At 46.1% G+C, this 15,961-nt stretch overlaps 1 protein-coding gene across 2 annotated transcripts in view; it reads right to left on the bottom strand.

The window, feature by feature from the left end:
• Positions 1-15,961, bottom strand: part of LATS2 (large tumor suppressor kinase 2) — a 69,033-nt gene that overhangs the window by 10,282 nt on the left and 42,790 nt on the right. The window contains exons 1-3 of one of the 2 annotated variants that reach the window (XM_019530182.1): positions 12,529-12,622; positions 6,946-7,078; positions 669-2,212 (exon numbers count right to left, since the gene is read on the bottom strand). In XM_019530182.1, the coding sequence (XP_019385727.1) occupies positions 669-2,212; positions 6,946-7,078; positions 12,529-12,546 (1,695 nt within the window). In that variant the 5' untranslated portion in view covers positions 12,547-12,622. Of the gene's footprint in view, positions 1-668; positions 2,213-6,945; positions 7,079-12,528; positions 12,623-15,961 lie in introns of those variants that run through there. The other variant, XM_019530181.1, reaches the window with a different exon arrangement.

Below are 15,961 nucleotides of genomic sequence, written 5' to 3'. Positions count from 1 at the left end.
TTCTGCAAAAGACCTCTTTCTTTTGCCATGCCTATTTTTAAGATTTTTAATTCACTGCTTTTTGGGCACTCCACAATGTTTTATGTTTGGCAGTAAAGAGCAATGAGGATTTACTGACTGGTCAGATGACTGGGAAGCAAAGGATGTGCAACGTGATGGGAGGAAAGAGGATTACTGATGCTTTTATCTCCATCTAAATTCTAGTGCTTTTAAATGTCCTGAAAGCCCAGAACTTTGGATGGGCCACTCTGTGGTGAGAGGCCTGCATAAATCAGTTAAAGGGGAGACAAAAAGAAACCTGTGCAACAGGCAGGATTAACTGTGAAATTTAGGTTAACCAACAGTAACCACCCCCCCAAAAAACAAAAAACCTAGTAAAGCAATACTGTAATTGAAAGTGATGAGAAAACCATAAATAGATATCATGCAAAAGCACCATCTACTGTGTCCATGTGAAATATGTCTGCTGTTTTAGAGTTTCCTGGGTGAATGCAAATGTTGTTGGTACTTCAATCAGGGGCAACAACTAACTCCACAATCAGACTCCTAAATAAGAATGGTCTAGTTTTCTGAGATTCTGAACCCATAACAGCTTCACAGGGAGCCTGAAGCTACTTATATCAATTTGGCCCTGACTAACTTTCATTGAAACCAACAAAGACAATTACTTTGGCCATTTCTTGTTCCAGCTGCAGCCGCCTGTTAATTTTTTGTTGGTAGGTCTTTATGACATTCTCTACATGTTGTTCCATGTAGAACTTGAAGGCAAATGGTGAATAACTCTTAATACGGGATTCTCTTTTTTCTTCATCTTTGCCATTTTTCCGCACTGGCACAGGAGATGTCTGGATCTGCTTTTTATCCTTGCTCGGTTTTTCCATTTTAGCATTCTTGCTGCTTTTGTCATTCCTTTCACCATTTTCCTCAGCTTTACCGCACGTTGAACTGGGAACCCCCCGGAGGGTCTGTTCTACACCCATACACAAGCAGTTGATATCAAACTGCTCAGAGCTACTGGGAAGTAACAAATGCTTAGGATATGGTGGAGGAGGACATCTGGGCTCCTGGCTGCTGTAATCAACCTCTAGTTGGTAGGCATTAGCTCCTCCAACGGGAAGCTGATGTGGTTCAATAACTTCTAAGCCATCCACCGCTGGGGTCTGTGCAGGCAGCCAGCCAGGATGGGAAGGCCCTACCGCAGTTTGAGGTTCAGGTCTCATCACTCTCATGCTCTTCACCGGTTGGAGAATATGAGCAGATGTGACTGCTGTGATGGTATTTGGAGACGTAATTGAGGCATCAGGTTTGCCTGGGGGAACCTGTCTCATAGATACAGGCACTTGGGGCTGTTGTTGGTGGTTGTTAAAGGAGTTTGTTCTGCTTGGCACTGTGGCGTCTGGTCTGAAGGTTACGTGTTGCCGTGGAGATGTTTCTATTCCTGGGCTTTGTAAAGAATCACGGCGTGACGGTGTTGCTGTTTGCCACTGCTGAACTTGAGGATTATTCATGTCATACAGGTCCATGTTTAGGCTATTTCGAGACGGAGTTAATAAGCTCTGTGGTGGACTATCTGAAAAATCATTAGCAAAGGCTGAACCTCTGGCTATCACATGCATTTGATGAGAGGAAGGGCTTGTTTGTTTGTGATGAGAATGTGGTATATACAGACTCGCTGGTGCCTGCTGAAATGCATGACCAGAGTTATTCTGAACAACCGTCCCTTTATTTGGGAGATTTGCATATCCTCCCTCCTGCTGCATTTTGTTTTGGAAAGATGGAGTTCGCTGAATGCCATATCCCATCGGTTCCCCCTGCACCATCATGTGCTGCCTGCTGTAATGTGAGCTGTTTGGGCCATGCGTGACCTGTAGCTGTAGAGCCTGGCTGCCATGATTAGCCCCTGGGTAATTAATCACAGAGGAGTCTATATTTGTAGAGTATGTTTTCTGCTGATGCTGATGGCTTCCAGGAGCACTGTGAGAGCCCACTGCTGAAGGTCTCTGTACAGGAGGGTTCAGGGCTGCAGACTGTGAAGCAGAGATTAAATAGTCCATGTATGGCCTTGGAACATCACTGAGCATGTCTGCACCTTCTGCTCCAAAGCTTGTCCCTTCATAGGTAGCATTGCCAATCTGATGATAGGACGGAAAAGACTCGTTTGATCCTTCAAAACTTGGCCTGCGGGTTACGTTATTTGGCACCATCCCCTTCCCTTTATAAAAAGAATACAGAAGAGGTTAGCAAACAACTCAGGTTGTGGGGGGGAGCAGTTATGTTACTTTACTAATCCATCTGCACATATACAACATTGTCTATAATGTGTATTTTGACAAAAAACCCAAAGTCAAACTAAGTTAGGTGATCTGACCATTTAAAGTGATAGATGCTGCTTTAGTAACTGCTTTAAATACAGGTGATGACTGACAGGCCCACAGCTCTTTTCATGGGAGGAGCCACCAGGAGCTTTAGCAAATCCTGAAAATGAAAGTTCAAATGCCTTACTTATGAAGTCATCAGGTTTGTATTCTAGCCCAGACTTAAAAGCCAGGATGGAATCAAAATCACAAACCACAAAGAGCTGGAAGCTGCCGTTCAGTGGTACTGAACCCGATGTGCACCACTTACAGCTTGTTGATCATTAGTTACTGGGGGTGGGGGTGTCACGTACTACCAGACTTGTACAAAACAAGCTTGCTGCACACACACTAGGCGTCAGTCAGGTGGCAGTGGCCCAAAAGCAGGTATAGCCTGAGGATGAACTGATTCAGCAAAACCACTCAGCATCTCTGCTGGCAGGGTTCACACAAAACAGCAAACTGAAGCTGTTTCCCCACCAGGAATCCTGCCTTCCTCTGGGGTGAATTCCTTAGTTCTGCATGGGGCCTTGTACCTCTTGAAACAGCTTCACTAAATCAGGTCCACCAAGTCCTATTCAGGTTCAACTGAGGAATGTTTGGGTCTCTGAAGGTACCAAGCGTGACATGTTTTGGAAGTGATTTTTGGCCGTTTTCTCCCTTTCACAGTGGTGAAACTTTTGACTGCATGGGCTACACCTGCTTTACGTGGGGAAAACACTTTCTTTCTCTCCCTCCTTCCCTCCATCTGATCCAACAGCTGATGTCAGTCACTTAGTCCTCACTCACTCACTAGAAATGTGCCGTCAATTACAACAGTGTAGTTAAAACCACGTAAAGGTGAAGCATTTCAAAATGGATAGAACAGTATGGAAATCTCTAAACCTCTCATTGTGAGACTCTCAAAGCTTCCAGGAAGGCTTGTATGCCATCTACTCAAATGCAAGGGTCTGCACTAACCTAGCCCAACTCTAATACCAAGATAAATCAAAATATTGCCTAACATGTCACAAAGATACATGCCAGTCACATACCACCTGAGTTTTGCATTTCTCATTATCCTCAAAGTAACCTCAGACCTAGAGCTTAAAAAGTAACTGCTTTGACTAGCTGCCGTAACTATTTGATCCTGGAATTACTATAGTCTTATATTCTGCTTAAATGAGACCAGGATGTGATGCAGGGATCCTGGCTGTCTCTAAAGAAAATAAAAAATTCTCTGATTAAAAACCCTGCATGTGGGAAGAGTGCGGGAGAGCGTGTGGCTGGCTACAGTAGTTGTGATTGTGTGTGAGGGAGGGTGTGGTTGTGGGGCTTACAGGGGAGGGTTTGTGAGTATGGTGGGATGTCCATGGGAGCTTCCCCACATGCCCCCTTGAGTTGGTCAGCACCCACCCCTTCCCTGCAAAAACCTGGAGCCCATGAGCCCTGCGGTGCCTCACTGCCACCGCCAACAGCGCACAGCCCCAGCCCGTCCCATACCCACTACAGACTCACCCTAGCAGGTGCGGACCAGCTGGAACCTGCGCTACAGCCCTGACCCCAGCCAACCCAGCGCCTGCTCTGCACCACCCACCTGTGGCGCATCCTGCTGCCCCTGGGCATGCAACAGGGCTGGGGCGGCTCCACAGCTGGACTTCTAGACAGACCAAGCAGCAGCAGCTTCTTCCATCAGCTGCTGCTACTGGCTCCAGCCCCGCAGTACTGGTGGGGACTCGCACCACTCCTCTGTACTGCCCCTGCTGTCCCATAGGGCAGCCCGGATGCAGTGGTGATAGTGGTGGAGCCACAGGGCAGCCCAGTTGCAGGCTCTAGGTGGCTGTAGCAGGAAGCACTGGGCAGCGGAGGGGAGGGGCTACTTTCCCCCCTGCGCTGAGCAACAGTTTCTGCCTGGCCGGCACTGCTGCCCCTGGTTAGCATGAGCAGGTAAGTCCAAAGCAGGCACGAGGTAAGCCAGGTCGGGGCTGTGCAGTGCGGGTCCCCATCAGTACTGTGGGGCTGGGGCCAGCAGTGGCACATGGAAGAAGCCTAGAAAGGCAGTCCAGCTGCAGAGCCACCAGCCGCAGACTTGGGCAGTCTGCTGTGTGCCCAAGGGGCAGCAGGATGCGTGACAGCTGGACAGCGTCTGGGCCAGCCAGGACCGAGGGACCCACCATAGGCTGGACAAAGCCCTCCCTGGGCTGGATCTGGCCTGTGGACCATATTTTGCCCACCCCTGCTCTACCCCCTGGCCCTGCTGGTGCCCCTTGCTCCTGACCTGCTGCCCCCGGCCTCCCAGTGTGTGGGGAAGGGGGTATGTTTTCAGAGTAGAGGATGGGTATATGGGGATGAGGCAGGTGTGGGCAAAGGCAACAAAATAGGCCATGTGTCAGGGGGGCGTCCTTCCCAGGTTTCTGTGCCCACAGTGGAGCACAAGGCTGCAGCTGAACTGGACTGGCACCAAGCAGAAGCTGCCTCTGCATCCCAGTGAGCAGATCCTGGTGCAGGAGGAAGCACCACGCTACCATGGCCACCAAGGTGAGGCAGTGCCATGGAGTTGTGCCCCTCTGATGCTGCTGGGCTACAGAGGATGTTTAACCCTGGCCGCCATGGCAATGTGGCACTATCAGCAGTGGTGCCGGTAGCACTGATCCTCCCTGCCCACTCTGCCCTACCATACTGGGTCCTACCCACTGGGCTGCAGAGGTGGCTCCTGCAGGGTGTCAGTACAGCTAGGCTGCAGTTCTGTGCCCCACTGTGGCAAAAGAAATATGGGGGGGACATGTCCCCCCATGCCTCCCCCTACATGTCACCTATGCCTCTCCACCCCCTCCCGCTACCTGCGTGCACATACATGTGGGTGCCCTGCCTCTGATCACCCTCCTCCCGCTCCCCCAGCCCCTTGCAGGCTGGAACTCTGCCAGCCTGCAAAGGGAAACCCCGAGTTTTTCTTTTTTAAAGGGGAAAATCCATTATTTTCCCCTTTAAAGAAGAAAAACTTTGTTTTTCCATAGGAAACAGAAAACCCAGATCCTTGGTGATCAGAAGAAAAAGAAAATGACACCAACTGGATAATTAAAACCTTTGTGCAAAAAAGATTTCAAGAAATAGGGACCAAAAGATGCGACTTAAATTATCAAAGAAAATAGCTGCATTTAGAGTAAAGGATTTTAATATATTTGAAAGGTAAAACAGAGCCCCTTCTAGCAAAGGGGGCAAACCACAGATGAACACTTCTGTAAAAATTATTTTAAAAGCCTTCCTAGCACTCAGCTGAGGGCCCATTTCTGCATGCCTTATACCTCAGTCCAAAAAAAGGGGATTAGCAGTTGCAAGTCTATCTGCCAGATTATCTCCTTTTGGGAAGGGGCCCTGGAAAAAGAAGCCCCTCTGAGCTCCCCAACAGAAAGCACAAGATTTGCAGATAAAATAGCCAAACTATTCCAACAAGAAGCAGAATGTGGTCTCTTCAGTCATAATAGTTACCCCTTCTTCTCCCACTCCCTAGGAACAGCTACCAGGGACTACACTCTAAGCAACTATGATTGCATCTGGGCCTTTCAGTAATAGAAGTGGCTTTGAAGTAGATAAAAACCAGGTTAGGTTTGTCTAGGTGGGGTTCTTTCCTCTTCCCAGACACTTCTCTACATTACCTGGCCAGCCCAATCTTACCTCCCCTCCCCAGCACACACCTGGACTTGCACAGTGCTTTCTGTAGGATCTGGAAGAAGACAAGGATAAACAATGTAGAGGCAACTGTGCAGGAAGTGTGAATGTTTCTGCATAAAGCTAAACTGATATAAGTGCTCTGTGGGTCTGCACCACTGTCCCCAGACTCCTTTTGAATGGATTTTTAGGTATGTGTGTTCTGATATAGACAAGTCCTTAGAAGGTTATATGTTACCTTTAGCATATGACAACCTTCACGCTGGGCAGAACACTACTTAGAGCTTTACTCCCATGCAAGACATTTCAGAAGAGACACTGCATCAGCTTTAAGCATTCAAAGGGGTAGATCGGACAGCTAATCTTCACTGCTGACCATCTAAACTGCAGTCTCCAAATAGTGTGCTCCTAAATGGCCTCCCATGCCTCCTTACGTGTCAACTCATGATGAAACGGGTTGAAAAAATTCTGCAGTAGAGTCAAAACTGAAGGCTCAAAGCTAGCCTCAAACATAGTATCAAAACAGACAACAGCAGCCACAGCAACAGCAACTACACATCCGGGTACCCATTTTCATATTTTGTTAATTAGAAGAGTATTTAAATAAAATACATAAAACTGCTGCAGGATTTCTGGTTTGCAGCGTAACTATTGTGGAACACAAGGGTCCTGCTGTATAATTTGTATTCATCCTATTGTGAGGCATCCAGGGTCTTGCCCCACAAATCCTCGTAAGGATCAACACCTATAGTACAAGGGCTGAAGCACATTAACAAGATGGAATGAGAAGCTTGTGCTAGTTACCACTGTCAAGACTGTGGTTATGGTGCAACTAAAATAATCCTGTCCACTGCCACTGAACCTAGATCTTCCCACAAGCAACAAATTCACTTCCGAAATAAATTTAACGGAAGAGGACTGTAAGGCAAAAGAATCTTATGCTTACCTGGCGAGGTCTGCTTAATCACACGCACAATCTGCTCATTCCTGGGATCCAGGTAGCCCATTTTACTGATGTATTCCAGAGCTGCTTCAATACTCCTGCTGCCTGTCTGCTTCAGTGCTCGTACAGCCATCTCCTAAATAAAATTAAGAACAAAGCAGAGTTAAAGCATGCTCTCAGACAGAGTCCAAGAATTACACTTGGGGTAGGCAACAACAAGCCTTTTTATATTGAAAGCAACATTTTTTAATTCACACGAGATCAAAGCTGCCTGGAGCCAATTGGACATATGTGTTCTCAAAATATTTGGGTGTCCTATTTGACTTTCAAAACAACACACACACACACTCAAAATATTTCATAGCAAAGTACTTCATGCTCCATGTACCCTAAATTGGCCCTGTTATATATGTCCCCCCAAAATTGGCCTTGTTATATGATATGCAAAATGACAACTAAAAACTGCAGTAGCTACAGTTTATTAATTATTTTTTCAGTTGCTGCTGCTCTAAATCAGTGTATACTGTAAAAAGACATTTTGAATAATTCAATTGTTGTTATTATTCAAAACAAATGGGACTAGACAACATACAGGAGGAAAATAAGGATCATATTGTATTGCATGAAAATTCAAGTAATATTGCTCACACTGAGTTCGCAGAGACCAAAAGCCACAATTATTTTTTATTAATTTAGGACAAACATTCCCTATATAAATGTAAAGGGTATTTTTAAAATTACTGTCCCTTGGGAGAACAAAATCCAAGTTGGTGCTCTTTAAAAGATAAGTAATATTTATTTCTAAAGGATAGCTAATATCTCAGCTGTACATTAGCAGTGATCAAAAGAGACAACTACAAATTGAAGATGAATGTCAGTGATGCACACTTTAGAGAGATTTAGTTACAGGGTTCTAATCTCAACTCTGCAACTAAACTAACACATGACTTTGGACAAGTCCTTTCTCTTCTGGTGAGTTAACTTACATATCTTGAAAGTGTATATGTTGTTAACTGAGAGAGGTACAAAAGGCCTAATAAGAGTCTGTAAAGTATCTCTGGCTTCTTTAAATGGAAAATATTTTATTAGATAGCCCTACAGAAGGTAGGGCAGGGTAGCCTCTCCACTCATTAGGAAGACTTAACGCTAGTTCTGTAGGTTTGGGCACTAGGTTCCTTAAAAGGGACTCTTTTAGGATAAGTTTGTGAGTTTTGATGTACTGGAATATAAGCTGTGAAAAGTATGCTTTGCTCTCCTAAACTCTTGTATTAAAAAAAGTCTTCAGCCAAATAAAATCTAAAATGGGGACAGATTAATTTGACTAGACATAAAAATGTGTAGAACTTGTTCTTATATTAAAGCAGCAGCTCACAGAAAACCGTATTATAAGAACCCCTAAAAATACCACTCAAATCCGATCTGCAAAAAGCAGCAGTCAGATTTAGGGTAGGAAAAAAAAGAAGTAACACTTCTTGTAATTGATCATTTTGTTCCTTATTCTCCCAATTATTCAAGGGCCGCTATGAAACTTAAAATTTCACAAATATTGTAATAACCCTATCAGAGTAGAGATAGCATTTTATTTGGCAAAACATCCCAGCTCAATGGAAATTAATGTGGGGACCACCCAGTGTCTTCAACCAACTGTATGACTGGAAATTGCCTAGTATAGCATGGGTGTTGCCGTGGTCCAAATTACCACTAACGTGCTAAATGCTGATGTGGAAGTCACAAGACACAACCTAAAAGCTGAAACTGTTTAACAAAGCGTCTAACTTATGTGACTGGATGAAACGAGCCCAGAATCTGGGGCCAGCGTCCCCCTTTCACTACAAGGGCAGCCTTCTCATGGGGTTTACTTTGTGCGTTTTTCTTATGGCTGCTGCATGTGAACATTTCACTTACAATGATGCGTTTAGCCTTGTAAGGCCTCTGAGATACGGCTGCTCTGTCCTCTTTGAAGATAAGGGGAAACTGCTACCAAGATTGCCAAGAGGTGGTGTTATCATGGCTGACCATCACATCTCCCTCTCAAGGCCATTTGGGATGAACAGCCTCAGTGTCCCCTACTTAAGTCTCCCAGAGCGCACGTAGTGAATCTAACATATGCTGACTGTGCTGAATTTGGCACAAAGCAGAGCAGCCAAAAGCACTTTCATTTAAAAACAGCCCTGGTGGTGATGGTACAGCTGACGCCCACTGTTTATGTGACAGACTGGCTAAACCACTTGCCCAGGATGTGAAAACCTGAGGAAGTTTAAATTCCCCATTTCTCACACCCCAGGAGAGTGAACTACCCACCAAGTGATGGTGATAAATGTATCAGTGTTCCCAGGAACAGAGATGGGAATGCAGGTGGTTGGGGCACTCTCTTGGGAGGTGGGATGTAGGTTTGTAACCTCTAAGGCTGAAGGGGGCCCATTACCCAGGACTCAATCTCCCACATGAGTGCCCTTACTCTGGGCTATTATAAAAAGTGGGTTGGCTGTTCACACTTTAAAAAAGCAGCAGGCATCTTTTTATTTCCAAAAGGGACAGCTTGGGAAGGCCGAGGAAGAGCTTTGGGGCTATGAATCCCAGCTCACATCGATGCCTAATTCTGATCTGTCAATTGAGACCTAAATTCAGGAGTGGTCAGGACTGCAGATATACCTCTCTCCTTTTAGTTCTGCGGGCTCTAGCAAATCCCATTCTTGCATGCCCAGCTTCTCTTATTCAATGCATAGGACACTTTGGGCCAGAGCTTACTTCACCTATTAGGCACTTCAAGTTTGACCATACTCCACCCTTCTCAACTGCCTGGAAACTTACTAATACAAAAGGTGGGTGGGTCCCCTTCTTCCTTGCTGCTTTCCTGTAACACAGCCTTAATGCTAAGATGACACCATGTTACAAAAATACATGCTTTAATGGATTTTCAGGGACTCAAACAGGGTAGGATAGTATCTCATTTAGGTCTTAATAGCTGGAGTAGGATCTAGTCCTTCATGTTTAGCTTGAGTTTATGAACTGCACTCCTGGAGCCAGACAGTTAAAATTTAGGCCTGGGGAGGGTTAGCATTAGCACCATCTCTGCCAAAGTGACTTGTGTTAGTTCTTAATGTTTTCTCATTTAATGGCCATTCTCAAGGTCTCGACATCACCCTCGTTAACCCACCCATTGAGGACCCAATTTGTCTATTTTGTGAACATGTTGTGAGCCCGTGTTATGAGCATGTGTCACAGGGAGCTCCTGGGCCACAGAGTTTAGTTTCTTGTGGCTTCAGGCAACTAACTACCTAATAAGCATCTGCCCAAAGAGGCTCCTACAAGAGCATCCATTCTGGCTTATCCTACAAACACAATGCACCCGATCCAAAAATCCTACAGTGGGTCATGAAGAATAGCAGGAGGGGAAGGGAACCACCCTTATCCTTGCAGGGCTGCCAACTCAGCAAACACTAAAGCTGGACAAGCAGAAACCCATGTGGTCTCCCTCATAGACCACAGATACATGGTTGGCTTTCAGGTACCCTAACATTCATGGCTAACTTTCGTCTCATTTGTCACAAGGAAAAACGTCTCGCACTCAAATAAATTGTAAGTACATGTAACTTGATGGTTGCTCAGTTACTTTAACAACAGACAATCTTCTCAACTGACATTCATTCACATGAAGCAAAAAGTTGAATGCCTGTCTTTGGCATTTTTGTTTTGCTGAGCATAGTTTCCTCCCTGCTCCCCAAAATGCAATATTTTCTCCATTACTCATAGGCTCTACTTGGGGAATAGCTGTAGCAAATCTGAATATTCTTCTTTCAATTTATGACTCATAATTTATAGACAGGCAGTAGTTGGGTTCAGGTTTCCTACAGCTAAAATATTTCACTGGCATCAACATATTACTAAGGATAACTTTAAATCAGTAAGAAAATATGCGTGAGGAAAAGAATTTCCCACAAGTTGGGCTTTTTTTCTGCTCAAGCGTTTCTCAAGCGTTAGTAAATTCATATCCTTGTGTTTCCGCATTCTTGTCATCTATGGACTCCAGTTTTACAGTTCAATTCTATTCTGAGGACTAATTCTTCAGAATTAGTATTGTGTGAGCTTTAGCTGTTCAAACTACAACCATTTACACCAATCATACACAATAACCAGATTTTTGGGGAGGCTAATGTTGGCTTTCAGTGGGGCTCCACAGAATAACTTCTTGGTATTTGTTAAACAAGTCTGTTGACAATGCACAAAAAGGAAGAGAACCCAGTTCATCTCCTTTCAGGAAGGCTGATCTGCAGGACTTAGAAAAAAATATTCCATTCCTAACTTCTTTTTCTCACTGACTTTCTTCTCCACGAATGGAGTGGACTAGTGAAGCTGACTTTGGCTACAGCCTTCCAATACTGGAGTTACCCTTTGTACTTCTCTCTTCGTTCCCCCAATCAAAATTAGGAAGATGAAAGGCAGAGGTCCAATACAAACTACATGTTTCACCTCCCTGATAAGGTATATTAGTTGGAGTCATTTTTAATCTCATGCAACATTAACATTTCAACCAACCTGATTTGAAAGTTGAACCTTTCAGCCATTGGCTGCAAGGGAGACTAATAAGAAAGCTAGAGCTTGGGACCACCGGTCTGGTGACAAAGGGCAAAACCAGGAAGGACTTTCATTTCCCACCTTCTAGTAAGATCCTCTCACCCTTACTTCCTCCGAAGTCTCAAATGATGAAAAACAAACTGGAACTTACTATGGTACTTTCACAAACTAGGAAACTGGGATGTGGTTGAGATTTTTACCCCAAGGCACTTGTCAGGCCACAGAGCACATCCAGCCCCAGTCACAGTATGCGTGCTGATCAAGAGCCTCTTGTCTCTGGCCACTGCCACTCCTGACACTGTAGAGAGCTGGGACTTCAGGAAAATAATGAAGCAGACCCTCAATGCAGGTACAGTAGGGCAGTCCCATCAGCATCAGTGGAGCCACACAGATTTACACTTGCCAGGGAGCCATTTCCCCTTGTACTTTAAGGAGTTGTTACACAGTTACCTGGTCTTCAGGTAAGTACTTTCAGACACAGAAAAAACAGAAGTGAGACAAAAAATAATATCTGTTTAATGCAGTGTCCAATACCAAAACACTCCTGTAGACACAGGACTCGATGCAGCTCCCACTAAGGTCAACAGAAAGATTTCCATTAGCTGCCATGTGAGCAGGATCAGGCCCTCAGCTGCGGATCATTTTCTTTTCCCTCGGCCAAATACTTGAAGTTGCGTTATGGTTTGAGGGACTTCACTGCTGACTGTGTTTCTAACAACACTGCAGCCAGCTGTCAGACTTTAATAAGAAACACAAGCTATTGGCAGCGTGCAAGCAAATCACAAGGGAACAGAGCAGCCCCGGCCACACATCATTCTTTGCATTCTATGTATTCTGCCTTGAGAATTCAAGCCAGTCTCAGGGCAGAGCTTTTCGGCATCTTTTCCTTACTGCTAGTGCTGGTTGTGGTTGGAAACCCCCCCACAAATGTTAAAAATGTTCTTTTTAAAATTAATTTTACCTGTTAAAACACTAAGCCAGGAGGGGTAAGTGGTCAGCTGCTCTGCATACCTGTGACATTTGATGCATCTGATGGAAACTCTAATGTACTCAGGCTGCCACAAGGTCACCATCTTATGTACTCAATATCTGGGCTTAAGGAACCTTTGTTGCATTCCATGTTTGCTGATTCACAAAAAGGAACAGGTGTTTGTTTTCTTTCCAGCCTCCACAACTACAGGAAATGAACAAGAGGGGACTGCATAAACTGAACAGCTTTAAACCACAATATTCTCTAATGTGCTTATCTCAAGTCCTCAGTTGACAGAAAGTTGTTTTTCAAGAGAAAGAAAGGTTTTGCCACAAAGACTCACCTCCAAGTTCTAGGGGTGCACCAATAAAGATTTTCCTGGCCAATACTGACGGCTATATCAGCCGGTACCAATCTGATAGCCAATTTACAAGAATGCAACAACCCAGGAGCTTGGAGAGCAGCATCTGTCTAGTAAGTCTGGGGGGGGAAGGGAGCAGATCAAGGCCCCAGTTGTGAGGGAGGGAGTGGGGCAGGGGTAGGTACTGCATGCACCCTGGTGGGTGGCTCTTCTGGGGACCATTGCGGGTGGAGCAGGGGGCAGCTCCCCACTGCTGTGTGCACCCCCAGCGGAGGCATGGGTAGCATGTGCCCCCTGGATTTGTGTGCAGGGCGAGGGCAGGCTGCTCACTGCAGGTTCGTGGCTGGAGGAAGCGCTTGCCGCTTTCCAGCAGGGGTGGTAGGCCAGGGTTGCACTCAGGGTGGGTGGGGGCAGTGCAGGGAGGGGTGGCTATGGGAATTTTAGGGTGGCTGTAGCCCACCCCATATCCACCCGTCCCAGTGCTGCTGCCACCCGCCGGCCTCGTGCACAGCCCCACCCCCCAAACAAACTGTCCACTGAGTTGCATTCACTGCCCTGGCTGGGCAGCACCTACCCCTGCCCCACTCCCTCCCTCACCATGGGGCCCTTGATCTGCACCTCCATGCCCTCCCCACCCCCCCCGACTTACTGGCTGGACATTGCTCTCCAAACTGCTCACCTGCATTCCTGGCCATGTACATGTTACATCTGTGCATATACACGTGGTATTTAAATAGGGGACGTTATCGGCTACACGGGCCAAAGAAAGCCAATTGCCAATAATGTTAATTGTCTTTTTATCGGTGCTGATCTGATATACAACTGATATACTGGTGCACCTCTTCCCCTGATGCTCAACAGGGAAAATCCTTCTGTGATGGCAGAGATCTCTGACTGTGTATGCACAGACCTCACTTTACTATGTGCTCTGTAGGCAGTATAGAAGGTTTTCCCCAGTTTAGCCTCCTGCCTGGCTGGACTCTACTAGCACCGGCAGAGCTGAACGTTCTTTACGTACTCCACAGTTGTCCAAACAAGCTTTCATTCAAAAAAGCTCCTACTCACCAGGAGGTATTTATCATTTCAGTGAAGACTGCTCAAGAAGTTACAATAAGTGACTTCTTTGTGAGAACGTTGCGTCTGAAGACGACAATAGGTCCTCCAAAATTTGGCACCAGTAATTAATTGCTAGCATCAACAAAAAAAATAAAAATGCTCCGTTTACAAAAGAAGGCCAGGTGACAGATGCAGGAAGTAGATACACATTCCCCAAGGAAGGGCGAAAAATCAAGATCATGTCAGCACAGATTATCAAGAAATGAGAATTAGTCTTTCAAAGCTAGCCCACCATTGTAGAATTTTTCATTCATGGTCTTAAAAATGTAACATAAGCAATTCATGCTACAAGGCTTATACTATACTTTGTGGGACACTGTGGGCCCACAGAGCAGCAGTCCCTTTATTTTAATACCAGTTTTCTCTGCCTGCTTCCTCTGATGCTGCCCTCTTGTTTCCTTTACAACTTAATTTTAGATCATTATCATCTTGTGGCAGGGATTCTGTCTTTGTATTTGCTTGTAAGTTCATGTGCAGCTCTGTCACAGGTTAAATGCAGTATATTTATTAGGATATAATAGGACGCAAAGTGCCCATTTAATAGGTTGGCTTTTTCCTGGACATCAGTTGTTAGTTGCCCCATCTGGTTCAGCACGTGTCCAATGTTGCCCTTGCTTTTCCTCCGGCTCCCCACATATCTGAAAAAGGACTTTTTATTGTCCTGGTCCAGGACAATAAATAAATAAGCAAGCTTGTGACCTATTATAGTTCCTAAGGAATTGTGTGGAGAGGTACTAGAAAGGGCCTCCTGGGTCAACTCAGTCCCTGCTGTCTCATTCATAAACCAATCAAGGTATTTCACCCCTGCTACTCCTACTACAAGGTTGTTCCAGAACCTTGGTTCCAAAACTGCTGGTTAGAAACCTTCTTTTAAATTTCCAAAATGAATTGAATTGTGAACCCCAGTTTACAGCCATTCATTCTTTTAACAACACAATGGGGACAATGGTCACCACAGCATTAATAAGATGAGAAATAAGGGGACAACCCAACTGCACTATGACTTTCTCTTCAGGAGAAAGGAGGCTAGGTCAGGCAAGCAGCCAGCCAGACCCAGTTACAGAAGGAAGCTGCTCACAGCCTCCTCCACTGGAAGGCCCCAGGCCCAGGCAGCGGGCACAGCTTCCGGGCAGAGCTGATACTGCTGCTATTGTGGCAGCCCAGGAAACTGTTGGGCTCCCCTAGCACCCAGCAACTCCTTCTCTTGTCCCTGCTGCAGCGCTCTGGGCAGCAGGTATGGAGGGGAAGCTATAGTATTGAGGGGAACGGCGTGGGGATTCGCTCTACCCGCAGCTTGCTTTAGTCCTGTTTGTGCATGGGTGAGACAGAGCTCGGCTGCTTACAAAGCTCCAGGTGGGGCAGCAGCCGCCAGCATGGGCTTGGCTGCAGCCCTGCCAGGCAGCCATGGGACAGGCAGGTGGGACAGGAGCAGGAGCCAGAGCAGGCTTGCCTGCAGCCCTGCTGGGCAGGCATGGGACAAACAGGTGGGGTGAAAGCAGCAGCAGCAGGAGGCAGAGAAGGGGCTCGGCTCACCCAAGTCAAAGAGCGGGAAGGGGGAAGCCCCTCCGCGTGTGCACACCAAACCCACCAATACCCCCCACAACATGCCCCACTCTCCACCATACCCCCCCCACACATCCAACACATATACCCACATTCCCCACACTTACCCCCACAAACCTCCTACCCCTCCACACAATATATAAGCAACTCCCCTCAAAGGAGTACTTCCTGGGCAAGAGGAGATGCTTCTGATGGCAAAAGTCAGGAGTTTGAGGGATTTCACAGACATTAGGGTTGGAAGGGACCTCGGAAGATCACCCACATTCAGCCCCCTGTGTTTGGTGTCATCGGTGAACTTGGCCAGTCTGTTTCTGACTCCAATGTCCACATCATTAATGAAGATGTTGAAAAATATGGGTCCAAGGACAGAGCCTTGGGGGACCCCACTGGTCACAGGACACCATGATGAATGACTTCCATCAATTACTGCCCTC

This window comes from Crocodylus porosus, unplaced genomic scaffold, assembly GCF_001723895.1.
Source record: "Crocodylus porosus isolate Cpor-Errol unplaced genomic scaffold, CroPor_comp1, whole genome shotgun sequence".
Classification (NCBI taxonomy): Eukaryota; Metazoa; Chordata; order Crocodylia; family Crocodylidae; genus Crocodylus; species Crocodylus porosus.
This window is presented reverse-complemented; position numbering and strand designations above follow the sequence as displayed.